Genomic DNA, 26,794 nt, shown 5'->3' with positions numbered 1-26,794 from the left:
GATTCACGATTCGCTCGTGAACTGGACATCACCACTGATCGTTTGCCTGAGTCTGTGGATTAAATAATGTTGTAAATTAATGTTCAGTTTCTCGCACAGACTGATCATTTCACTTCATAAGACCTCAATATATCATCAGGATCCACTGATATTACATTTTTGTTGCCTGATATGCGTTTTTTGACTCTCAAAGTAGCCCTAGCTGCTGACTTGCATTTTATGAATCTCTTAGAACATCTCGAAAAAAGAAAAAAAGTCATACGTCTCGGAGGGGTGAGCCATGCCTTTAAGACTACAACAGTCACCAGGAATATTAAGAGATAAAAGTGACAGAATGCAATATCATGACTTGACATACTGCTTCATGTCTTTGATATGTATTTCTGCACCCTGCTTTCTAACGTGGTACTGCTCTCATTTCCGAAACGTCCAGAATAAACCTCCCATTTAAACACAAACACATGTGAAACTTTACCTCATACAATCCCACAAATCACAGTTCACACGAACCCTCGCAGAAACTGAATATGAGTGTTTTTTAGATACAGATTTTGGACATGCACAGTAAAAGCAGTCAGGTTTAGTCATGTTTTTTCACATACAAATGTTTAATTTACAGCACACTTACGAAACAGAAGAGAAAAACAGTATATTTTCAGCATGTGTTGAGTAGAGAGTCTCAGTACGTCATTCACAGATGGTTCTTGTTAGTGGTGAAGGCGGTGGGCTTTCAGGACCCTCTACATTTCACAGTTAAATAACTTTCTTATACATCGTAAGTCTGTGATAGTGTCAAAAACCCTTGGAGTGAGAGATTGTGTCTTATTTATTCCTAAAGAGTCAGACAGACACTGAAAGGTCAGATCCGTGGTGCCTGCATGTCTGTTCCAGATATACGCCCTGATATTTCATTAGCTTTCCATTATTAAATCAAAAACGTTCTTCCATAAAAAGAAGTCATAAAAAAGAAAAACAAACAGGCTTCAGAATTTTCTGGGTTCAACACAAGTTGAGCTTCTGTGGCCTGCTCTCCTTTACCACAGAAATAATTCAGGCTTGTGAAAACAAACAAACAAAAATCACATTAACAGTAATGTATTTGCACTGCAAAAATCCAGTACAAAGATCTAAGCATGCTTAAATCAAGATACCTTTACTTTCGAAGCAAAATGACTGAAACATGTATGACAGTTAAGTGAGTTTAAGCCTAAAACAAGAAAAAAATATTTGCAAATTTTCAGAAAATTCAACTAGTTTTCCCTTTTTTTCTGACCTTGCAGAATTCTGCTTTTTTTTTTCTTTTAAAGCTTAAATCCACTTAATTTTAATACATTTCTCAAAAAAAAAAAAAAAAAACAAGACTTAATATCTAATGCCATTTTTGCTTTTTAAGTTGTTTTAGCTATTTATAGTAGAAAACAAGACAAGAATACTGATTAAGAAAATCATTTTATCAGTGTATAATGAAAGTTGTGCACCAGAATAAATGTTAAAAAGCCACAACATTTACATTATATTTAACATTTTTACATGTTAACTTGAGTCTGGTGTGATAAAATCATTTATTAGCTTGTCTACTCAAAGTTATATTATTTCTTTACAATAATGTATAAAGCATTTAAACTCAATAATTTGAGCAGAAAACCACCAAAGTTGACATAGGTACGAGATTGTACGGTTAAATGGAAAAAAAACTTGGTGTTGGCGATGCAAAATTCAAGTTCATCTACCTAGAAAAGTAGCCCCGTCACTAAACGGACGGTTTACACAACTTTACAGCTCGAATAACACATCTATGTAGAGAATAATTAACATAAGCTGAAATGCATCAAGTGCAGGCCACAGAAGCTGTTCAGAGAGATGACTTTGCATTGAACCCAGAACATTCCTGAGAAGATTTCCATGTTTTTTTTTTGTTGTTGTTGTTGAAATATATTTGTGCAAAATATCCTCATATAAATTATTTGTTTATTAAGAGCTTATGGCAATTCAAATGGATAATATTTGTTGGTTTACCTTTACACAATCTTTTGCAAGAGTTGTTTCTGAGACAGGTTGGCTACTGTATTTATGTGCCTTTTAGTTACAGATTGCAGTTTTCGGATGATAATAATTTGGTTTTGCTAAATATGAAACTTTTTTTTTTTTTTTTTTTTGTCACAGATAGAACAACTTAGAAATTAAAGAACATACATATACAATATGTACAATTCACTTAAGGTTGCATGTATAAAACATCAGAAAAACGGTGATGAATAAAATCAATGTGTTATTATAAATTAAGTTTTCTTCAAGAAATTGTAATGCTACACAGGCTTGTCCTCAAAGAGTATCTGAGCGTACACCGTTCCTGTCTTTGTAGTTTTGGCTTCAGGCAGCGGCTTCATCAGTTCGAGCTCAGCGTACATCAGACTCTCTTCTGCAATTTTGGGCTGTTGGTTCAGGACAACAGCAGAGTTAGCTTGCATGAAAAATATTAAATACAACAACTGGCAGTTCTGCAGTACAAATAATACAATTCTGTGTATTTCATTTATGGAACTTACCAAAACCACTTTTCTGGGTTGAGGTTTTAAAAGCTTCGGCTTTCGCATTTTGTCTGCAATAGGGGCTGAGATGGAATATTGGAATATTTTAGCTATTAAACTAAGATTTATTCACTTGAGGAATAATGTAGAGGAAAACATATAGAGGTCATTTTGGGAACGCCACTCTACCTTTAGCTGGTATCTCTGGTGGCACGTCTGGCTGCTCCACACTTTTATTTTTCTTATACTTTCTCATCTTCTTGGGAAGAGCTGGAGAGAGACTGACCACACTAGTGACCGTCTCGCCTGAACTGGACACACATGAACACGGTTTCAGTTTGTGAAGAAGGTTGTCCTTCTCGTATGCAGTTATACTTTTTCATATTTTCTCACCTGTTCTGTGGACTCTTGACCAAATGATAGTTTTCTGCCAAAAGAGCATATGAAAAAATGTTGATGAGCAGATTATATAATTAAGATCATGGCAAGATCATCATTAACATGCACATTGAAGGAATAGTTCACCTAAGAATGAAAAAAAAATGGTAAAAATGTCCTCACCCTCGGACCATCCAAGATGTAGATGTGATTGTTTCTTCAACAGATTTGGAGAAATGATGCATTGCATCACTTGTTTAGCAATGGATGCTCTGCAGTGAATGGGTGCCGTCAGAATGAGAGTCCAAACAGCTGATAAAAACATCACAATAATCCACACCACTCCAGTCCATCTTGAAAGCTGTGTGTTTGTAAGAAACAAAAACCTGTTTTTAAGATGTTTTAACTTCCGGCTAATATAGTCCTCTATCCATAATATTGTCTCGTTTGAATCAGGAGAGAAATCTGCACAGATCAAGGAACGTTTACAAGCCAAAACTGGATTTGTTTCAGCTTTTGTCTTCTCCAGATGTTAACTGATGGACTGGAGTGGTGTGGATTATTGTGATGTTTTTATCAGCTGTTTGATTCTGACGGCACCCATTCACTGCAGAGCATCCATTGCTGAGACACTGATGCAATGCGAGTGCAAAGGTGAGTAAACTTTCTGTGAATTAAAATTTTTGGGTGAACTATTCCTTTATTGTTATCAAACTATTTTATATCATCAACAGCGAGAATCATACCTTTTAATCGTCTCTTCCTCTGCAGATACTGACAGCTCACAGCTATAGTGAACATGCACATGCACAAGAGCCCAACACAACACACCAGCACAGCACACAGATACACATCTGAAACACACACAAAATACACTTAATGCAGCTGAAATAAATGCATACCGTGTGTTTGCTGCAGAAAAAATATACACACGACACAACATTCTGTATAACATTGTATTGAGGTAAATTTACTCATTTACCTCATGCCTTTCAAATGTTTTTTTTTTTCCTTTTGTTTCTTTTTTCTCACTAATCTTCTCCAATATAAACAGGTTTAATGTCAAGAAACACAGAACAATCAGTGACATTTAATGGCACATTTGTCAAACCTGACATGAAGTGTCTTATTTAAGTGCCTCAATTCAAATTTGGCGAATAATGCAAATTTAGTAACACTTTAGAGTAATGGTCCACCAAGTTAATAATAGCGATCTGGACCAGTACTTTAAAGTGAAAAACATTTTTCACTTTTAAATGAAACTCCAGATCACTAGTAGTTACGGAAGACTGATCTGGTAATACTTGAGTAATTAGTATTTAGGGTTTGTTGGGTTTGAGTGGGGTTAAAGTAGCCCCCAAAGTAGTGCAATGGCCATATCCCAAATATCAAAACTCAAAATATGTCGTTTTCATACCTAAAATATACATATTTTACAGTCACCATTATGCAGATTGATAAAAACACAGCTAAAAGGCTTCCTGCCAGTTTCACAAAATTTAACATCTACCACAGTTTTATCATAGGTAAAATGGAAAATGTTTCAATACAAGCATTTCAGTCAAATGTTTTTGTTTTTTTAAGGTTCAAATAGAGGACATGTCCGGGAAAAAGAGAACGTATGGTCACCCTCTGTAATATGCATTTGAAACACAAACATTTTTAACTTTTTGGTGAACTGTCTCTTTAAGAAAAACTGCCATTACTTCAATTTCTATTAGACTATTTACTGCATCTGAAACATGTTTAGTAACACCTTTTTTTGGTCCAAGACAATATGGCTGAACAGTTTTGTGGCTTACCTTCAAACAGACTCCACAATTCCTCCTTTGGTTTGCCAGCTGGGAGAACATGGACTGCGAGAGGAAGAAGAGAGAATTGCACACTCATCACTGTGGCTCCAGACCCTTGTAATTACATGGCACATGCAGTTAAATCAAGTAAATTGCAGGGGCAGTAGTGTGTGGGATGACAGCAGTGAGGCTTTCCCTCTCTCTGGATATGGCCCTGGCTAACACCCACTGTGATGCCCTGAAATACCCGTAACCACAGTAGCTGACGACAGTAAGGCTAGCTGGCCCAAAAAACACAGCCACCTCGGCTACTGAGGAAGTTTAGCCGCTTATTTGGGTGTGCAACAGACCACTAAAGAGCAAATTCAATTCACTTGAATCAAATGAGTTGAATTGATCCGGTGTGTTCTGTCAGCAGTGGTAGTGTAAATTAAGCAATAAAACAGGAAAGAAAAGCTTTATTTTTATATATATCATTATATTGTATATAGCATATAGGTATGATTTGCACAACCCAGTCTCATTGGAAAATGTAACTGTGGAGACATTTGTACAAAATTATATTACATTGTTTCTTGCACATTTTATGACACTTTCAAAGTAACAGTCTCTTCAGTTTTTTAATGAAACAGATGAATATGAATTGGCAACATTTATTACATTGGTTGTTGTGCGGATTGTGGCAGTTCATAAATGAACTGGTGAGTTTGGTGAGTGGCCTAAATGATAGTGTTAACATAAGCAAACAGGAGATAAAAATGCATTTACTGAAACAACCATGCCATTTTATCTTGCTTCTAGTCTGAGTTCTTTTATCATGAATTGTGTTTCAAGGGACTTGTGCTTCACATCACAAGTGCAAAGTCGTACCGGGTGCGCTACCAAGCAAGTTTACTATATTAGAAAAGCCAAACACATGGAGCTGGTTATGTGATGCAGTTTTCAAAATGTATTCGTTTGGAGTTTTACTGTCACTACTGTTCATTTCAGCTGGAAACTGCAGCGAATTGTATGTAGATATGCTTTTGGAGTTGCGAAAATGTAGGTAGAGGCATGTTTTCCAGTTGCATTAGTAATATTAAGCTTGGCTGTATTCTGTATACAGCAAGCATAACTTGATTTTTTTGGACCTTTTATATGGTGGCTGAGAGAGCTCAACACACTGCAAATGGAAGAAAAAAGAAAAGAAAACACACACACACACACACACACACACACATGCCAATAGAAAAAAAAAAAAACACCAGCAAATTAAGAAAACATCATAATCAGTTTGACAACACATGCGCTGCAAATACTCGCAACACAACCAAATACGGAAACTTGCTGCAAATCCACCAAAAAAAAAAAAAACACATTGGAAATGTTTAAGGGAACCGCAACAAGGAGGAACCTGGCTGGGACATGCTTATCAATTTCAATTCTGAAAGGTGAGATTTTTGTTTATTTTAACACCCTGATCATATGTTTTCTTAGCTTTTTTTTTTAAATATTATTAGCTTAAATAAGCTGACAAAACAAAACAATTACTGTAACCGTGAACCGTTACATAAGCTGGCTAACTTACTCTTATAACTTCCCTTATGAAATGGTTTTACTACCATGGTATTTAACCATGGTATTTGTACAACTATGGTTATACAAATGGTAAACAATACACCAAAAAACATGGTTACTACACATTTACTATAATAAAACCATTGTTAATTTTCACAAGGATTGTTGGGGTCGCCTTAAAACATTTCTGTTGTGTTGTGAGTATCTGCAGAGCGTTTCTGTATTTTGAGTATTCGTAGCGCATGTTGACAAACTGATGAAGAGGTTTTCTTAATTTGCTGGTGCTTTTTCTATTTGCATGCATTTTCTTAAGTCTTGGCCACAGTACCTTTAGCATTTTATTTATAGATTAAGAAAAGAGGAGAGGGGACATTTTGGGGAATCAGAAATTGTCTGATTATCTAACGGCTAGGCCACAGAAACAGCAGGTCGACTGGCTTATTTGAGTCATTAAGCTTTAGAAACTGCTATGTCGCATTTGACACAGAATTAGAATTTAGAACATGTACAGCATTTCCAGTTGTCTATGCATTCTTATTAACCACACTGCAAATGTCTTCTGCTTTTTCTGCTTGCACATTTATTTCTCTATTCATGGCTCCTGCAGAAATGTGCTTATTTTTGGAACTCTTGCTCATGCTTGAGCGAACTGGGGAGGGACAAACGCTCTATTGAGTCATATGGTTCAAACAAGGAGCCAGATACAAAGTCTCCAGTGGTTTACTGAAGGCTTCTGTCACTGTACAGGATCCCAAAAGTCATTTGTTGAAGACCTCACAGATGCATGAATAGAGATGCATGTTTCAATAGAGCAGCTGCATCAATTGACATATTAATTATTTCATTGCACGACCACAGCGCATTCAAACTATGAAAAGAAGTAGTGAATATATGAAAGTGTATAAAAAGTAGGGAATTTAAAGTCAGCAGCATTCTTCTCTGTCTTGGCAATATGAATGATCACACTGTGACTTTTACTAAGCCTCGATGGTTGGCGTTGCTTGCCTTTGAGCAGTAGAAATAAAAATGGCCACAACAAAACTGCATAAATAATACAACCCATTTATGTCAAATCTATTTTTTCCCCCCTCACAGAAACAACCTTCAATAAAGACTTTATTGATTTGCATCACATTCTGACAAGAGTCATACAAAACATCTCCCTACAGCATCGTCGAACCCACAAACACGGTCAGTATTCCCTGCTGTCTCTGTTCTACTGTGCATTTAAATCGTCACCACATCCTCCCTCACATAGCAGAGATGCTCAATGGTTCTCCTTACAAACACTGTCAGTGGAAAATGTGATCATGTTTTAGAAAATAAAGTTTTGCGCTTAGTGGTATGGCTTGGTTTTGGAATTACTTTACTTGGATAACTCATTGGTTGGTTGGAGCACAAATTCTCATTTTAATTGAGTTGTTAGTTATGTTTATGTATGTTTATGCATCAACTGGAGTATATAATCTTTCCCTACTAAGTAGTTAGTAAGGCCTTGTGTAATTGTATGGGATAGCTTAGCCAAGGATCTAGGGTATCTTTGCATACAGTAGTTACTGGATATGCAATTTTTGTTTCGCATGTCATTTCATTATTATACTATGTCCGTTCATCCCCCTTTTCAAGCAATCCTCATTTTAAAGTTAACATGTCATCAAAATTGATCATATTTACTTTATTGATGCAAGTCTTGGTATTTATAATATGCTGCAAATAATTATTCCAAAAAAAAAAAAAAAAAAAAAAAGTTTGTCATATATTATTGAAATCGAATGACTCTGAAACAACCTTTCAGCAGAAGTCATGGATCTCTCTTTCTTTTCAACCCATCTTCTTGACTCTATTCTTATTTGTAACTCTCAGATTTCTAATTAAATCAGTTCCTGATGGATAAAATATCTTTCACTCACCAAATTACAATTCATGACTTAAAAATGTTTCTACACCTCCAAAATTGAAGATCCCATGAAATGACTTGACAAGCACCATGGTCTTTCATGTGTTGATTTATTATTGAAATAGGAGGTTTGACTGTGGCAGTATTTAGGCAAAATGTGGCTTCTTGCACATTTTATGACACTTTAAGAGTGAAATGTCCAATGAGTGGCGCATGTTCAGTTTTATCTGAAACAGAATTTGTCAACATTATGTTGGTTGTTATACATATCGCAGAAGTTCAGAAATTAAATGTCCAGTGACTAAAGGTTAATGCTCTATTGCATTTGAAATTAATGTAGCACCTACACTAAACTCAGCATAAATCTAACCAATAGTGCTAACAAAAGCAAACATGAGCTAAAAACACATTTGCTTAGGCAAAATCATCGTGATTCATGACACTCGTGTTTCACGGGACTTGTACAGGAGCGCTTCACATCACAAGTGCAATACTGTACCGGGTGCCCTACCAAGCAAGTTTACTACATTAGTAAAGCCATACATATGGAGCTGGTTATGTTATGCAAACATCAAAATGTGCTAGTTTACAAATCATGCACAATAGTAATAACATTTTGGTCATAACATAGTATTGCACAAGAAACCACACACAAGTTTTTAATAATCTGCACCGTAATTATAATTTGTGTGAAAAGTAAATAAAAGTTGTTTTTGTTTTACTAGTTTTCATTTCAACTGGAAACGGCAGTGGATTGTATGTAGAGGTTGGCTGACATATTTTACAGAAATGTAGGTAAAGGCATGTTTTTCCAGTGAGCATAATATCACATATACTGTACATATTATGTTGGATTTGCTACTTGCTATTGCTCGTTTTTGGTCGATTTGATGAACATCTGTATACAAGAGGAGTCGACCAAGAGTAGTTTTGGTCAGTATTACCTAAAGGGAGAAACTGCAAGTTTTAAATGTTTGCTAAAAGTGAATTTTGCAGATGTTTGGCAGTACACTCACATGTAGCAGGTCTCAAAGTTAACACACATGGACTTAAAGCCACAAACATCCAATTTTGATTTGGTGATGTCTTTAAGTAGGCCAGGCGAAGCCCTCCCACAGCGAGCTCTGGTGGCCCTTTTTGGGAAACTCTGATCTAGTAGTCAAGGCCCTGACCCCATTTTTCCTCTTTTTCTTCCTGCTTTGCTGCAAAGCCCTAGATACATATGGGTTCATTTTGTCTTGGATCCAGAGAGCGACAGCCTCTCCATCCTCTGTGCTGCTTGCGTGTCTGTCTGTCTGTACAGTAAGTTAGTAAAGGAAAACTGCACTCTGCAGCCAGTGTCAATAGGGTTTGGCTGTCGCTACGCCAGTGTTCACTTTGTTGTCAACTCGGCTCTGACTGCCAAAAGACAGATATATAACGCATAAATATTAGATCACATTTCCACATGTTTTTAATGGAAAATCTAACACAACACCGAAGGAGCTTCTTGACATCTGTTGCTTATGCACTGAGTATTTTGTCAGATGTTTCGAACCTTGAGACAATTTAAGAGTCTAGATGAGAGAAACTTTCAACAAACAGTCACTCACAACCAGGGTCAGAAATGAGCTTTTCCATATTCCATTATTGCCTTTTTATGCATTATAAAATCAAGATTTTACATTGGCTATGTTAATAGCACGAAAAAAAAAAAGCGTTTTTCAAATTGGCATAAAATTATATACAGAAAGCGAGCAAAGAATGTTCCCCGTCACTGAAAAGTTCAATAACATTGGTAATATGTACCAATAACATGACTCAACATTGGCTATAATGCTCAATGCAGGGGCGTAAATTTCATCTGACAGTAGGGGGGGACAATAAACGTAAAATTTCTCAAGAGCAATTTTTGAAGGGGGCACAAATAATACAGCCAAAATTGTACTTGTATGGATAGATATGTGTACACAGCATATTATAATTATTATTTTGCATCATCCATAGTATTTTAGGTTTCAACCCCAATTAAACCCACTGATCTGCCACTTAACATCATAGTGAACAAAACCCAACACATAGGTCTACAATATTAGCCTAATATCAGTTCACACACAGGCTTATCGCCGTGTTAGTTGTAGTGGGTGACAAGCTACGATATTAAGCTTGTCAAATTTATAATCGCTCATAGAAAATACATCGGATGTCATAATTTTTTTGTCATGACTAATTTATTAATGATCCAGCATCATCTGTATTAAAGAGAGAGAATCATTTCACCCGATGTTTAAAGAGAATAAAATAGCCTTGACAGCCTACTTACACATAACTAACTTGCTCTCTCTCACTGGACTCGAGTGTGTATCGGTAAAGAAGGAAAGCAGGCAGTGGACCAAACCACTGTGAGGAAAGGGAGGGGGGAATCAAAACATTTCTGAACTTAAAACGTTTTTTTTTTTTTTTTTGCGTTTATTTTGTTTTACTAATCACACAATTATTTTAAGTATATGTCCATTATATTATTTTCAATAATGATATTTTTGTAATGATATTTTTAGGGGGGACAAGCCTGAGATAGGGGGGCTCCTGTCCCTCCCGTCTCCCCTGGGATTTACGCCTATGGCTCAATGGTGCATAAAAATAAATCTGTGCAGCATGAGCAGATCTAAATATTATGCCTAAATCGACACTTTTTATTCATATTACTTTAACACTGACAGTAGTAATTGATTAGGTTAGTTTGATTATGTCGGGTTATTATTTTTGGCCCAATTCCCCATTAATTTCCGACCCTGTTCACAACAGCATATAGACAAACCTCAGAGCTGCATGGAGATTATTTAAATACCTTTTTAAAGAATATAAATTTAGAGCTTTTTCTACACCTCCAAAATTGAAGATCCCATGAAATGGCTTGACAAGCACCATGGTCTTTCATTTGTTAGTGTATTATTGAAATCGGAAGTTTGAGTGGCACAAACATGCCTGTGCAAATGAACATGAATTTGGCAACTTTACGATAAAACTAAACTAAACCCAACCCTAAACCTAACCATTAGTGTTAGCAAAAACAAACATGATGTAAAAAATGAAGCAATCGTGTTATTTTATCTTGCTTCTACAAGTCTTTGAGCTCTTTTATTGTAACTTGTGGTTGACGGGACTCATATCAGAGTCAAGTCAAGTCACCTTTATTTATATAGCGCTTTTAACAATACTGATTGTGTCAAAGCACTTAACAGTATCAAATTGGAGGATAGAGTGTCAGTAATGTATAATGATAAGATTAAACACTCAATTTTCTCAATTTTCAGTTAAAGGCCGAGTGCTTCATATCACAAGTGCAATGCTGTAACCGGGTGCGCTACCGAGCAAGTTTACTACATCAGAAAAGTCAAACATGTGGAGCTGATTTTGATGCAAATGTCAAAATGTATTGCTGTTTTGACCCGAATAAGAGAATGTTTTTTTCTTGGAAATGTATCTGAAAAAATGTGCTCGTCTTATATTCAGGGTCTAGACATTGACTTGTCAATAATACACCCACAACAATAGGTGGCGCCAAATACGCGTAAAATAAGTGTGCCAAGAAATACGTATGTACTGTATGTGTGTTGTAATGTTAGAACATCGCCAGTGAAAACAAAAGAAAAAGAATAATTGCTTATAGTGGCATGCGTCGTGACTGATGGGACCAAACTTCCTCTGTAAGTGATTTTAAAACGCAAGACAGTATGAAGATTTGAAGACTACAATAAGATTTAATTTCTACTGTTAATGACATTTTGCTAGGCTACTATGAAATGGATAGCCTAATTGTTATATAATTCAGGGCTACCTGTTATTTTGATGGTTTATCAAAAAGTGTATATTTAAAACTGTGACTGGTGGTACATTTTACCAATATTTACCATACTTTCAAAACAAAAATTTAAATAGGAAATCATTTAAGAAAAAACACAAGATTTGGTTTTCAAAAAGCTTTTTTCCAAAAAGTACATCTTGAAAAGGGGGGGTGGGGGGGGGTCGTCTTATAATCAGGGTCATCTTATATTCGGGTCAATACGGTAGTTTACAAATCATGCACTATGGTAAAAGCATTTTGAGGACAAAACGTAGTGTTGTGGAGGGAACCACACAAATCTAAGCTTTTATTAATTAATCAAAGTGAATATGAATAAAAGTTGTTGGTGTTTTACTGCCATTAATGTTCATTTCAGCTAAAACCAAATTTTGAGTTTGAGTGGCATTTTTGTTTATTTTGGTTGCATTTTTGCTCCAATCCCCCGTTAATTTCCCACCCTGCTCACTACAGCTTATGAACAAACCTCGGAGCTGCGTAGAGGCCGAGCTGTTGGTGGAAGCTTTCCATCGTTCCTGATGCTTCTTGAACTCTTGGACCCTGCAGCTGTAAAGACCCCTGTCCTGTTCACTGATGTTCATGATGAGGAGGTTGAATATCTTGCCCTGTTTCACCACAGTCAGTTTCATTTTGGGCTTTCTGAAGCTCTTGGTGTAGTTCCCGTAGAACTTGGCTTTCCGCATGTTCACCCGCGCCACCAGCAGCTCCTCTCCTCCCGATTCTGGCTGAAACATCCAGCGCACCACAGGCAGACTCCCTGACCGCCGCCGCTGGGTCACCTGACAGGACAAGGTGATGTTTTCCCCCTCAGCTACCGCAGTGAACGGAGATGGAGTGACTGTGACATTGATAGCTGAGCACACATCTGGAATCAGATAATACAAAGCAAATAAATATCTTATTCACAGAGCGATGCACCATTTAAAGCAATAATTTACTCCAAAATGAAAATATGCTAATAATGTACTCACCTTCAGGCCATCCAATATGTAGATGTAGTTTGTTTCTTCATCAGATTTGGAGAAATGTGTCTCTGCATCAGTGTCTCAGCAATGGATGCCCTGCAGTGAATGGGTGCAGTGAATTTTGTCTTCTCCAGATGTTAACTGATGGACTGGAGTGCTGTGGATTAATTGTGATGTTTTTATCAGCTGTTTGGACTCTCATTCTGACGGCACCCATTCACTGCAGAGCATCCATTGCTGAGACACTGATGCAGAGACACATTTCTACAAACCTGATGAAGAAACAAACTACATCTACATCTCGGATGGCCTGAAGGTGAGTACATTTTCAGCAAATTTTCATTTTTGGGTGAATTATTGCTTTAATAGAGGCACAATATTTAAGAAAAATGAATTCTAACTGGATGAAAAAATATTAAAAACAAGTACTTTCTTATTCAGTGTCCCAGTTGTGTAAGCCAGCAATTTGTCTGCAGACTTTAAAGAGAATAAAGCAATACACTCTGAGAAATTAAAAGTAAGAGTCTTTCCAGACCCTCTTGCTGCTGTTTAATGAGTCTTTTTGACAGGCCATCTGGATAGCATTATATGGGTGGATCTCAAACAGACGTCCCCACAAATTGTCCGGCTCTGTATTACATTAAAATGTTATAGACAGACATCTTGAGCAGCAAATCAGCATATTAGAATGATTTCTGAAGGATCATGTGACACTTAAGACTGGAGTAATGATGCTGAAAGTTCCTAATTTTACAATATATTCACACAGAAAAGGGTTATTTTAATTTGTAATAATATTTCACAACATTCCTGTATATACTGTATATATTTTTGATAAAAGAAATGCAGCCTTGGTGAGCAAAACATAACTTTTTTTCAAGAGCATTAAAATAATCTTAATTATTCCAAACCTTTGATACATAATTTTAATACAAACAAGCATAATATTATTACATTATTTATAAGTAATACTGGATATGTTCTATATAAACTATTTGGGCAGTTTTTGACATTAAAAATACCTACACTGTGTAAAATGTTATATAAACATGAATATTATATAAAAGCAGAATATATGTATTTTTTGTATTATATATTTGTATACACTTGAATGTGCAATTATGAAATCAAGTGTATAGTGACGAATATGAATATGTTCATTTAAATACATAGTAATAAATCATGAATATGAAGTTATAAATGCTGTAGATGCAAAATATAAATCCACAAAATCTGCCACAATCACAGTTTTCCATTGGCTGTAAAGCATTTTTTAAAGGAAGAAAACAAACTGGTTTGTCATTTCTATCTGTGAGGATGTTGTGCTATTTATAAACTCAAAGTGACCACATGTATATACACACACACACACATAAGATTTAAGTTACATATACTAACGAAGGAGGAGTCAGAAACCACAACATACACAGCCAGAGAGAAAAAAAGTGAATCACCAGGAAAAAAGACAAACAATTGAAAGAGAAATGTCATACTGCTTGCACTTATATCGAGACATTGTGCGTATGTCAGCTGGGCTGATTTGGACAATAACTTGAGCTTTATCTTCAAACTTCAAACAGATGAAAAAAAAAAAAAAAAAAGAAAAGAAAAAAAATGCATGCATTAAAAAAAGTCACTGACATGCTGAGATTTTCTAGCTTTACCGAACAACATCACAGCTGATGTTAACTTCAGACAGACTGCACTTACTTCCAAAGAGGAGGTTAGTCAGGAGAGCTGTTAGCACTGCAGAGATCTTCATTCTCCAGGCTGATGGGCTCCATGCAACTCCAGTTCAATCTCTTCACAAAAAGTGAAGTCCTCCACTCTTTTTTTCTCTCCTTCTCCTCTGTGTAACCCGAGACAGGGCACACTCTGTTTTTACTTAGTCTACACCCTCTCTCCTCCCCCTTTGTATAGAGAACTACTACACTCAATGAAGCAGATGTCATTTCCTGTTCAGAAAGCTAAAATTATGTTTTTGTCCAGTCCAGTTAGAGAATATCAGTTATAAACAAGGTTTAGTGCCAGTATATACAGTATATATCAATAACGCTTTTGTAACATTATACACTATACCATTCAAAACCTTAAAGTCAGTATTTTTTTTTAAATTATAGAAATTATAATTATATGAATTAGAATTATATTAATTATAGAAATTAATACTTTTATTTAGCAACATAAATACTAGGGGTGTAAATCGGATGGTTCGTCACGATATGATACAATACGATACGATATCAATTCTCATACCCAGCAATACGATATTTGTTGATACCTCAAAAAATTATATGATACGATTACGATTCGATTCAGGAGTATATCGATCGATATATCGATATTACGATATTATATACCTATTTTAAACCATCTACATTTTTATTAACTCACAAATGCAACCAAAATATATAACATGAACATTTATCTGAAATTTTCACATTCTGTACCTCAACTGGGACATTCACAACAAAAAAAATAGGCCTACACTTTTTCTTTTTTCTTTTAAATAATAAAGAAAATAAACAATTCTGGCTGCTACTATGGGCTCAGTGCTAAAAATCTGTTCTACAGATAACCAAATTACAAGCAATAGCAGAAAATAAATACAATAGAAGAAAGACACAAGTTCAGTAAACAGTGCTTTTCAGGTTTTTCATCTCAGTCTAAAATAAATTTTCAGGTACGCTACAGAAATGTAATAATCAAATGTAAAATAACTGAATAGTCTTCACTGTATAAATTAAATATAGATTAATAATTTTTGATGTTACAAAGGTTTTGATGTTAGTCAGGAGCAGTGAGCACTTGTATTTTTCTTTCACAGCATTAGATTTATTATTAGTTTGCTTTCACTTTAAGAAGGAAAGCACGGATTTAATATAGGCTACGGATACACATGCGTTTTCTTTCTCAACTGTTTACGTTAAGACATATGCCTAACCGACTGTGTTTACTAGGATATTTTGATGTAATTTTGTCTGTATTTATTCATCCATGCACAAAAAAGCAGAAGAGAGCTCAATCTAGTATTCGCGCGGTGTAGACGCAGCTGTCTGTGTGCGCGCAGAAAACTTTTCACACAAAACAATCCCGAGCATCTTTTATTCTCGACTTGTGCCTTCGGGCAGTCCTTATATCGAGTCCTGATAATTGAGTTTGAACGAGAATGCACGCGCTGGCAGTAATGCATAGACAGACTTTATGTGCAAATGTGGACAGTGCCAAAATAAAGGTGACTATTTATACTACAGATATCGATATTTAATGCTTGGCATCGATGCATCGCATCGTCAGACATCGTATCGATCCATATCGATGAATCGTTACACCCCTAATAAATACAGATATATAGATATATTTGGAAATGTTGTAGTTTACTCAGACATTCTTATATCAGAGATTGGCATTGTTTATTTGGTCTGTTCTTGGTCTGTTAACAGGTTCAGTCAGTGGGTTATAGTTGATCTGCCTGTATAGGGCCCAAATAAATATATTTGTTTAAATATCATTCTGGTTCTGGAGACTGATGGATGACTGTTTTTCAGCTGATAGTGGAAACAGATGTGGAACAGCAGGAAAGAACTGACTGCCCTCCTCTGGATGAAGTGTGGCATTGCATGATACAGAAGGGTTGAGAAAACGTTGAAAACATGAGAGATTCAAAATGAGGATGAAAATAAGCTCAATCAATCAACCAAAAAATACAAATGTCGAGATAGATAGATATATCTCATTATTCAAATGCACTATTCTACTTTTGTACATGTAAAACCTTTAGTGCAGGACTGTGATTTTTTCATATTAGAAATTTAGTGTAAAGATAAAGCAAATGCAAGACTCGGATAGCTCTCAAAAATAACATTTAGAGTGAAAAAAATGTTTCTGATGCTGTAGATAATGCATGAGAGAGAGATGCATTTTTAATAAAGATAAATGACTCTAAATGTACTCAAAGCTGTTCATTTTTTATTTAACAATTAAAAATATACAGTCATGTTTGATCATACATACATAGAAATGTATATTTAATTGTCACAGATGAATAAAAGATGAATAAAGGAAGTAAAACCTAAATGCTCTCGACACAAACTCTTTCTCTGTTACAGTTATTGTAAATATATTTTACTCACATTATGGCTCAAAAAGCACAGAAAGGCCTCGTGACAGCACAGCAATGGCACTGATCTGCTGAATTTACAGTCATTTGTTTTACATGCTTCTATTTAATACATAAAACTGTATAAATGGTCATAAAATGATGTAAAAGTTTGTATTAAATCATCCTCAGAAGACATTTCATTCCCTCCTGCTCTCCACATCAGTGATCCCTTAAAATAAAGGTCATTGTTTTTTGAGATTCACTTTCAGACCAAACTTTTGTGATGGGATGTGAAAGTGTAATTTACGTATAAAAATATTCTTACCGTGCAGATGCTCTTCTTAGTGATGCATCTTTAGAAATAATAAAGCATTAAAAAATGATAATTCAAAAAAATTGATTAAAGCTATGATGGTTAATGTTTTAATTAGATTTATAGGAAAAGACTTGCCTGATCTCTCCTGTTCACTGTCATGCACCTGCTTTCTGATGATGTAGAGTTTGATTAGCAGAAAGCAGATGGACAAGAAAAGGCCTATTCCTGCTCCTATGATGGCATATTTGATTTCTGAGATTCAGGAAAGAAACATGATGTAAACAGGACGGTTATCAGCTCTGAATGGGTTTTGTAGGGTTTGGATCGTGTGTTTGTACCTGGTTCATCACTGGAAGAGTCTTGTGCCTTTACCTGCGCCACCAGCAAACAATCTGTAAGATATCAGTCAGATATCCTTATTCAAAACTCATCTGATTATTATATAATGTTGGCTTGAAGTAATATTAAACACATTAAATCTTTTAAATTGTAGTATTACTGTATGTTAGTTTTACGCACATTATAGGTTCAATCAAATTTTTCTCCAAACAAGAACTGTGATTTTGCTGATACTTTGATACAATTTTAAACGCTACTTTAATATAGTTGACAATAAAAAACACTTCAAAATCATTTATTTCTCTTAATGTTAACATTATCAAAAAACATATATAAAATTTGTATCTATTAATATTATTTAATGGACCTGAGCTTACATGAACTAACAATAGCTATGTTTACATCCACCTATTTTTATGCAAATGTTGGGATATTGCATAAAAAAAAAAGATGGATGGAAACTCCAAGATGCGCATAAATGCTAAATATGTCCATAAACGTATATGTGCTAAAGTCAGATTATATATTAGTGCAGTCAAACGATTAATCGCGATTAATCGCATCCAAAATAAAAGTTTTTGTTTACATAATATATAAGTGCGTACTGTGTATATTTATTATGCATATAAATACAAACACATGCATGTATATATTTAAGAAAAATATATGTTTATATATTAAACATATTTATATTAAATATAATAATATAAATGTAAATATTTTCTAAATATATACTGTATGTGTGTGCATTTATATATACATAATAAATAAACACAGTACACATACATATATTATGTAAACAAAAACTTTTATTTTGGATGTGATTAATCGCGATTAATTGTTTGACAGCACTAACATATATACTTTTTTAAAGATTATTATAGTTTATGTTAATTTTCCATTGCATAAACTACAATGGAAAAACATTTACCGAATAAATTCCTCGATGCACATCAAAAAAGCCATGTTTCTTTGCCTTAAGACATTTTGTGATTGGATAACTGGATCTCATCTCGGTGTTATTTAGTCATTTTGAAATGCCTGGCCAAAATCTGCCATCAAACTGATTTGGTATAATCACCTCCCAGAACTGACTAACACAATTACGTTCCCAAACGTGGTCTGCCGAAAGGAAAAGAAACGGTGTTTAATTCGCAAAAAAGATTTATGCAACATTCTAATTTTGCGCATAAGTTAAATGGGCAACTTTGGATTGAAACATAGCTATTGAACAGTTTTATTAACTAATGTTAAAGATAAATAAATAAATTATGTAACAAATGTGTTGCTCGTTTTTAATTAATGGTAACTGTGATTTCAATGTGAAGTATTACTATGTTTTATACACATATATCCTCAAAGCTAGTTTGTTTTTAGCCTCTTTTGTCATACAGGCCTGCTTTTAGCTTCATAACATGTCATTATTTAGACTTACAGTCGAGACTTGAACGAGAGGAAGTGAGATTATATCTGTGATCACTTCCTTCTGTTAACGTATTACAGCACTGACACCTGAAAGCTCCTCAAAAAAAAAAAAAACTACAATATTACATATTTCTACTGCTTATCAGATTTGTTTGTCCACACATTCATCTGTAACCCATACTTACACACATTAAACACACACTTGCTGCTTCTAGAACATGTGTTGACCTAGTAAGTAGTTTATCCATCAAAAGTGATCCATTAATTTCATATTCTTGGTCAAAATGTGCTTCTGTGTCTAGCACACTCTTGCATTCAACACACTTTATCAAAACATGTTCATAATCATTCAGTCTTTGATTCAATTTTCTAAAAGAATCATTTTATATTTGACGTCACAGCTTCAAATACCAATAAAAACTATAATTCTAGCATCCCAGTTTCCATAAACAATGAAAATGGCTTACCGATGGTGAAGATAAAGCAGAAGGCTGAGCAGTATCTTGCATGTTCAGACATTCTTAAGTCCTTTCATTTCTGTCTCTAACATTGGATGTTTTGTGCAAACGTGCTGATGTGCTGTTTTCGAAAATTAAACCATTTCCTGTACACTCACCAAATGATTTCTAGATAAGATGAGCTGATGATAATGTGTTCAGCTCTTCAGTGTCATTTCCATTAGGAGATAATTGTTGCTAAAAGGCAGCACGCCAGTGAATTTTAAACTGCAATGCAAGATTTGTCCATTCTGAAGACCCTTACGCTCATTAAGCATCACTTTTTGTGTTAGTGATTAGGTTCATTCGGGGTCAAACTGCTCCACCAGTCAGTGTTTTGAGACTGACATGCATTGCATGCATGAAATCTATTGCACCAATTTGTTTTGACACCAGAGCTTAGTAACTTGGTTATGTGATATCAGAACATTTGTGTTATTGCATGCATGACCAGATAACTGAATCACCCAGATTTGACCGCAACACACCTTTGGGGTCTGTAAGATTTAGAAATTAGTACTTTTACTCACCAAGGCAGCATTAAATAGCTCAAACATGACATTTATAATGTAACAACAGATTTCTGTTTAAAAAAATGCTGTTCTTTTGAACTTTTTATTCATCAAAGAATCCTGAAAAATAAAATGTATGACGGTTTCCACAAAAAAATATTGTGCAACACAGCTGTTTTCAACATTGATGATAATCAGAAATGTTTCTTGAGCAGCCAATCAGCATATTAGAATGATTTCTGAAGGATCATGTGACGCTGAAGACTGCAGTAATGATGCTGAAAATACAGCTGCGCATCACAGAAATACACTTTACAATATATTCACGTACACTCTTAAAAATAAAGGTGCTTAAAAGGTTCTTCACAGCGATGCCATAGAAGAACCATTCAGTCAAAGAACCATCTCTTTCTTACCTTTTTATAATCTGAAGAACCTTCTTTCGCCACAAAAAAACCTTTTGTGAAACAGAAAGGTTCTTCAGGTTCTTTATGGAACCATTTAGACAAAAAATCTTCTTCTATGGCATCGTGAAGCACTTTTATTTTTAAGAGTGTAGAAAACACTTTTGAATTGTACAAATATATCACAATACTTTACTGTATTTTTGATTAAATAAATGCAGTCTTGGTGAGCAGAGGAGACTTCTTTCAAAACATAAAACCTTTGAACGGTATTGCACATTTAATTTCTATAATTCGCCCAAAATTGAAAATAGTCATCTTTAGCCTCATGTTCTCATGTATCTAGGACATGCAATATGAGAATATCTGTGCTTTTGCATGCATGACAAGAACCACATCTGACCGCAACACAGCTGCTCAAAATGTCACAGCAGAGATCAAAGAGTTGTTATCATGTTGCTCAATCTGAGAATAAAGGATCAGCACAGGTTTGAATAGTTTCTAAATTAATATTCTGGAGTAAATGACAGGCTTCCCTTAGGAGGCTCTCGCTACGTAGTCAAAGGTCACGAACAACAGAGTGTTTTGCTGGAAGGAATGCAGACTCGCTCTATTAGGTGGTCAGCGGTGCATGTCTGCTTTGGACAGACGCTAACTTGGCATAACAAACACGGAGCATTAATGGAGCATTGAGAAACCGAGAAACACGCCACCCGGCCTAACAGTTCACCTTTGATTCTGTTTGGATAAACTGCAAGCAGAAATTGTCCATAGCAACTTCAAAAGGACAGAGGTGTCAGATTACCTCAGCTTAGTGTGGTTCATATTCATACAGAGGAAATATCACTCATTTATCTGTTGCAGCATCATTATATTAAGTATTACTGTATGAATAGTTACTGTAATTATGGTCTTAAACAGGTTGTGGTTTTCAAAGCATTAATCTTTTGACCATCTAATGGGTCTTAGCACTGGTATTAGCGATGAGTTTTTACATAACTGCTATTCATATCACTTCTGAACACTGAGCTTTACAGGCTGATGTTTTTATATATACTGTAATATATATAGCCGCCGGACTTTCTGGGAGGTTCATACAACGTGCCTTGCTATGTTTAATACCATTTAAGATTTAAATTAGCAACATTTCTTGTCAAGTTCTTCTTTGTCATTGCCACAAAGTTACATCTTAATACTTAAAATAACTTGATTAGCGTGTTTAAATTCTAACAGGCTTACTAATTTAATTTAAGATGCCATTGAAGATGTGCTAACAGTGTAAAAAAAATGTAAATCAAAGTTGTAAATCGAATAAAATTAAGATGATTGAATTATGTTTTACAATTAATCACACATTCCTGCATGTTTAATTCAGTGTGTTACTTGCCCTTTCTTTGTAATTATTTGTGAAATATTCTATTGATTTCTGAGTGAAAATTATTTTTTAATATTTATAATACATTTACATAGATGTTTATTGAATATTTACTGCATGGAAATACAAAATAATTATTACAATCAGAGTTCTGAACTGTATTTACACCCCCCAAATTTTGGCGAAAAGTTCAAATTAAATAAAATACAAAATAAAATAAAGTAAAATAAAATAAAACAAGCGCATATTTTTATATTTTCAAAATTTAGTTTGACCTCCTATGAATGACAGTCAACATTTTCAAACATTTCTTTGTCTATTTACATAAATGTTTATTTAATGCGTACTGTGTAAAAAAAAAACAAAAACAAAAAAACACAAATCATAGATTTGAACTGTATTTACACACCCCAAATTTTTGTAAAATGTTGCGAAACTCATAGAAGAGAACAACAACAACAAAAAAGCTCATATTTTTATATTTTCAAAATGTATTTTGACCTCCTAAGGATGACAATCAACATTTTCTGAAGGTTAAACAGCTTCTTTTACAAACCAAATAAAAACAAGAGATATTTTTAGGATTTTCAGGTCATATTTTGCTCTCTGTGTCTGGAAGAGCAATGCTGAGCCTTTCAATAAAGCTCGAACTTGCCACTTCTTGTCTTGTCAAACACACTTGTGAATTTCCATAAATACTCGCAGCCTGTTGTTGGTCCAGCAGCACATGGTAAACTCCAGCCCGAAATGCTTATCATAATCTCTTAAACCATAACAACACGAGTGTCAGAAGGCCGTAGTTCTTTGTCTGCTCTATTTATATTTGCAGTATGAGAAAAGCTGAGAGTGTAAAAGATTTAGTTTTTGTAATAGTAAACACTGTTTCTCTTACAGTAGGACACAGTCTTATATGGTTTTAGAGCGACATACCACACAAAACAAATAACACCAGGAAAACTTTTATATATTGTGGTAAATGTGAGAATGACAAAGTTTGTGTTTGACAAGTTTCTAGTGGACAAATGACAGTAGAGCAATGGTTTAGTGGTAAACCTCATAGTTTAACAGAGTGGGACATGATTTTACAACACATCACCATTGCTTAACTCTGGCAGAATGGGTATTAGTTGCATCACAGAACTGGCATATTGCAGTGTGATTTGTTTTCATCACAAGGCGATTTGTTGACATCTTGATGTCTCAACTCAAGTCTGCCTCCAGATATTTTTTTCGTGACGGCACTGGGGCTTTAAACAAGGCCGTGTCAAATTATTTGGGTCTGTTGCAATAAGTCAGCGGTGCAATGTGATCCATATGTTCTAAGAAATGTTTATATCCTCAAATATTAACATGAACCATGGAGGGATTTCTTGTTTATTTATGCTGTTTTTATTAAACAATCTATGTGTTGTTAGCATTAATAATCAATTATTCCATGATTGATGTTAATATTTGAGGCCTATATGTATTAACATTCAAATTATATTTTGTAAGAAATTTAAGGACTTCTTAAATTAATCTCTTTCGTACTATAAAAGTGAATGGGGACCAAGAACTGTCAAGCAAAAAAGGCCAATAAATGCACCAAGTCTTCTGAAGCCATATAATAGATTTATGTGAGGAACAGACTGAAATTTACAAAGTCCATCACTTAAAATCATGCAAAATAGCCGTGGTCATCATTCACTTTTGTTGTATGGAAATGAGCAGCTTGGACATTCTGGTATAAATACAGTGGGGCAAAAAAGTATTTAGTCAGCCACCAATTGTGCAAGTTCTCCCACTTAAAAAGATGAGAGAGGCCTGTAATTTTCATCATAGGTACACCTCAACTATGAGAGACAAAATGAGAAAAAAAATCCAGAAAATCACATTGTAGGATTTTTAAAGAATTTATTTGCAAATTATGGTGGAAAATAAGTATTTGGTCAATAACAAAATTTCATCTCAATACTTTGTTATATACCCTTTGTTGGCAATGACAGAGGTCAAACGTTTTCTGTGAGTCTTCAAGGTTTTCACACACTGTTGCTGGTATTTTGGCCCATTCCTCCATGCAGATCTCCTCTAGAGCAGTGATGTTTTGGGGCTGTCGCTGGGCAACACGGACTCCAAAGATTTTCGATGGGGTTGAGATCTGGAGACTGGCTGGGCCACTCCAGGACCTTGAAATGCTTCTTCTGAAGCCACTCCTTCGTTGCGGGCGGTGTGTTTGGGATCATTGTCATGCTGAAAGACCCAGCCACGTTTCATCTTCAATGCCCTTGCTGATGGAAGGAGGTTTTCACTCAAAATCTCACGATACATGGCCCCATTCATTCTTTCGCTTACACGGATCAGTCGTCCTGGTCCCTTTGCAGAAAAACAGCCCCAAAGCATGATGTTTCCACCCCATGCTTCACAGTAGGTATGGTGTTCTTTCTCCTCCAAACACGACAAGTTGAGTTTTTACCAAAAAGTAAAAACTCAACTTGCAATCCTCTTCTGGATCATCCAAATGCTATCTAGCAAACTTCAGACGGGCCGGACATGTACTGGCTTAAGCAGGGGACACGCCTGGCACTGCAGGATTTGAGTCCCTGGCGCAGTGTGTTACTGATGGTAGCCTTTGTTACTTTGGTCCCAGCTCTCTGCAGGTCATTCACTAGGTCCCCGTGTGGTTCTGGGATTTTTGCTCACAGTTCTTGTGATCATTTTGACCCCACGGGTGAGATCTCATGGAGCCCCAGATCGAGGGAGATTATCAGTGGTCTTGTATGTCTTCCATTTTCTAATAATTGCTCCCACAGTTGATTTCTTCACACCAAGCTGCTTACCTATTGCAGATTCAGTCTTCCCAGCCTGGTGCAGGTCTACAATTTTGTTTCTGGTGTCCTTTGACAGCTCTTTGGTCTTGGCCATGGTGGAGTTTGGAGTTGGACTGTTTGAGGTTGTGGACAGGTGTCTTTTATACTGATAACGAGTTCAAACAGATGCCATTAATACAGGTAACGAGTGGAGGACAGAGGAGCCTCTTAAAGAAGAAGTTACAGGTCTGTGAGAGCCAGAAATCTTGCTTGTTTGTAGGTGACCAAATACTTATTTTACAGAGGAATTTACCAATTAATTCTTTAAAAATCCTACAATGTGATTTTCTGGATTTTTTTTTCTCATTTTGTCTCTCATAGTTGAGGTATACCTATGATGAAAATTACAGGCCTCTCTCATCTTTTTAAGTGGGAGAACTTGCACAATTGATGGCTGACTAAATACTTTTTTTGCCCCACTGTATCTTCTTTTGAGCTTCACGCAAGAAACGAAAGCAAGTCATGGAAAAACACGTGGGTTAGTAAATGCCAGTGTTGATAAGATTACTTTGGAAAAGTAATAAGTTACAGATTAAGTTACCCTATTCAAAATGTAATAAGTAGTGTAACTATTTCAATTACTGTATTAATGTAACCGATTACATTTCATTACTTTTCCAAATTGCTAATGTTTTCAACTGTTTATCATTTTCAAACATATCAGACCGTCAAAATCCTTCATCACTTGAATTAAGATTATAATAATTTAATTTTAAAGCACAGCCTCCACAAAATCAGATGGACTTTGAGATCAATCTGAGGTTACACAGATTTAAAAACATAACAAGATATAGTTTAATAGTTATGAAATTGTTTATGAAATCAAATCTTTGCATAGCTATGCCAAGGAAACACTGTCATCTAACAATGCCTTGGAAAAAACTGTTAATCTTAAAAAAAAATAAAGCATATACATAAACCCAAATAGGAAATAAAACAGTTATGGAACTAAACTCCTGAAACATTGGGGTATCATATTTTAGAGCAAGCACGTACTGCAACTTATAAAATAAATCAATTAAATCGGTGTGAAAACATTCAGATAATTACACTAATTACACGTTTTTTTTTTTTTAAACTGATTACAGTTGTGTTTATTTTGTAATTAAATTACGTAACTCGGTTACATGTAACTAGTTAGTCCCCAACACTGGTGGCAGATTTGTCATTTTTGAACTGTTTCTTTAAGAATTACACAACGAGGCAAAGGTTATTGCATTTATATCCATTCTCCCCGTTGAATCCAGCATGGCAGTCAATACACAACAGTAACCGGAGCGTCTGAGCGTTGTCAGCAGGGCATTCTGTGGGCAGCGGGTGCATGTCGAGGCCAGTCGATCAGACATGCTAGTATTTATTGGCAGCCGTAATGCTCAAGCATTCTCCAGTGCAATGAATGATAGCCGGCCCATGTGTGGACGTCCATCATCTCAAATAGATCACACTCCTCTCCGGACGCCCCTGAGAGCCAAGCGGTCCGGTTGTCCTATTATAGCCTTGCCTGCTCGCTCTAGAATAAGAGGTTGAGTGGACATGAGAGCTTTTGGAAACGGTGAGGCTGGGTTGCTAAGGATAGAGACTGGTCTGCCCTCTCCTTGTGACCTTCCTCCCCTCGAGGTTCACATTAGCAGAAGAGCGCTCCAGTCGCATACAGCGGTCTGACTGCTGACACAGAGGCTTACAGACTTAGGAAGGGACTTTCCCAATACGACTCCATGAATCATGTACACGATCAACATACAGTTTGTGGGACAAAAAATAACTGACTGTATGCATTTGTCTGAGCTGATGGAGCAGTCACTCATTTTTATTGATATACTGATTTTGTTGACTCTGTCTTGTCCTAAAAAAAAAGAAAAAAAAAAAGTGTTTCCCCAATTCACTTAAAAACAATGCTTACATATGATAGCACACATTTAATTTTGGTTAGACATAAATAGATATAAATTAACAAATAAAATAGAACGATAGATAGAATGATAGACAGAATGACAGAACGATAGATGGATGGATGGATGG

The 26,794-nt window shown here is 35.4% G+C and overlaps 2 protein-coding genes across 4 annotated transcripts in view; one reads left to right on the top strand and one right to left on the bottom strand.

Annotated features, from left to right (window-relative positions):
- Positions 1-591: 591 nt before the first annotated feature.
- vstm4b (V-set and transmembrane domain containing 4b) overlaps positions 592-26,794 on the bottom strand; it is a 30,059-nt gene continuing 3,856 nt past the window's right edge. Inside the window, exons 1-12 of one of the 3 annotated variants that reach the window (XM_058793160.1) lie at positions 19,609-20,419; positions 17,716-17,769; positions 17,513-17,629; positions 17,387-17,414; positions 14,670-14,808; positions 12,461-12,859; positions 4,709-4,762; positions 3,653-3,760; positions 2,922-2,955; positions 2,718-2,839; positions 2,547-2,611; positions 592-2,432 (exon numbers count right to left, since the gene is read on the bottom strand). In XM_058793160.1, the coding sequence (XP_058649143.1) occupies positions 2,307-2,432; positions 2,547-2,611; positions 2,718-2,839; positions 2,922-2,955; positions 3,653-3,760; positions 4,709-4,762; positions 12,461-12,859; positions 14,670-14,721 (960 nt within the window). In that variant the 5' untranslated portion in view covers positions 14,722-14,808; positions 17,387-17,414; positions 17,513-17,629; positions 17,716-17,769; positions 19,609-20,419 and the 3' untranslated portion in view covers positions 592-2,306. Of the gene's footprint in view, positions 2,433-2,546; positions 2,612-2,717; positions 2,840-2,921; positions 2,956-3,652; positions 3,761-4,708; positions 4,763-12,460; positions 12,860-14,669; positions 14,809-17,386; positions 17,415-17,512; positions 17,630-17,715; positions 17,770-19,608; positions 20,420-26,794 lie in introns of those variants that run through there. The other 2 variants (XM_058793161.1, XM_058793162.1) reach the window with 2 other exon arrangements.
- LOC131550773 (uncharacterized) overlaps positions 7,428-26,794 on the top strand; it is a 30,972-nt gene continuing 11,605 nt past the window's right edge. The window contains exon 1 of the mRNA XM_058793153.1: positions 7,428-7,447. The gene's annotated coding sequence lies outside the window, so the exon portion shown is untranslated. The remainder of the gene's footprint in view (positions 7,448-26,794) is intronic.

Source organism: Onychostoma macrolepis, chromosome 12 (genome assembly GCF_012432095.1).
Source record: "Onychostoma macrolepis isolate SWU-2019 chromosome 12, ASM1243209v1, whole genome shotgun sequence".
Taxonomy (NCBI): domain Eukaryota; kingdom Metazoa; phylum Chordata; class Actinopteri; order Cypriniformes; family Cyprinidae; genus Onychostoma; species Onychostoma macrolepis.
Note: the sequence above shows the minus strand (reverse complement) of the source record. Positions and strands in the feature narration are given on the sequence as shown.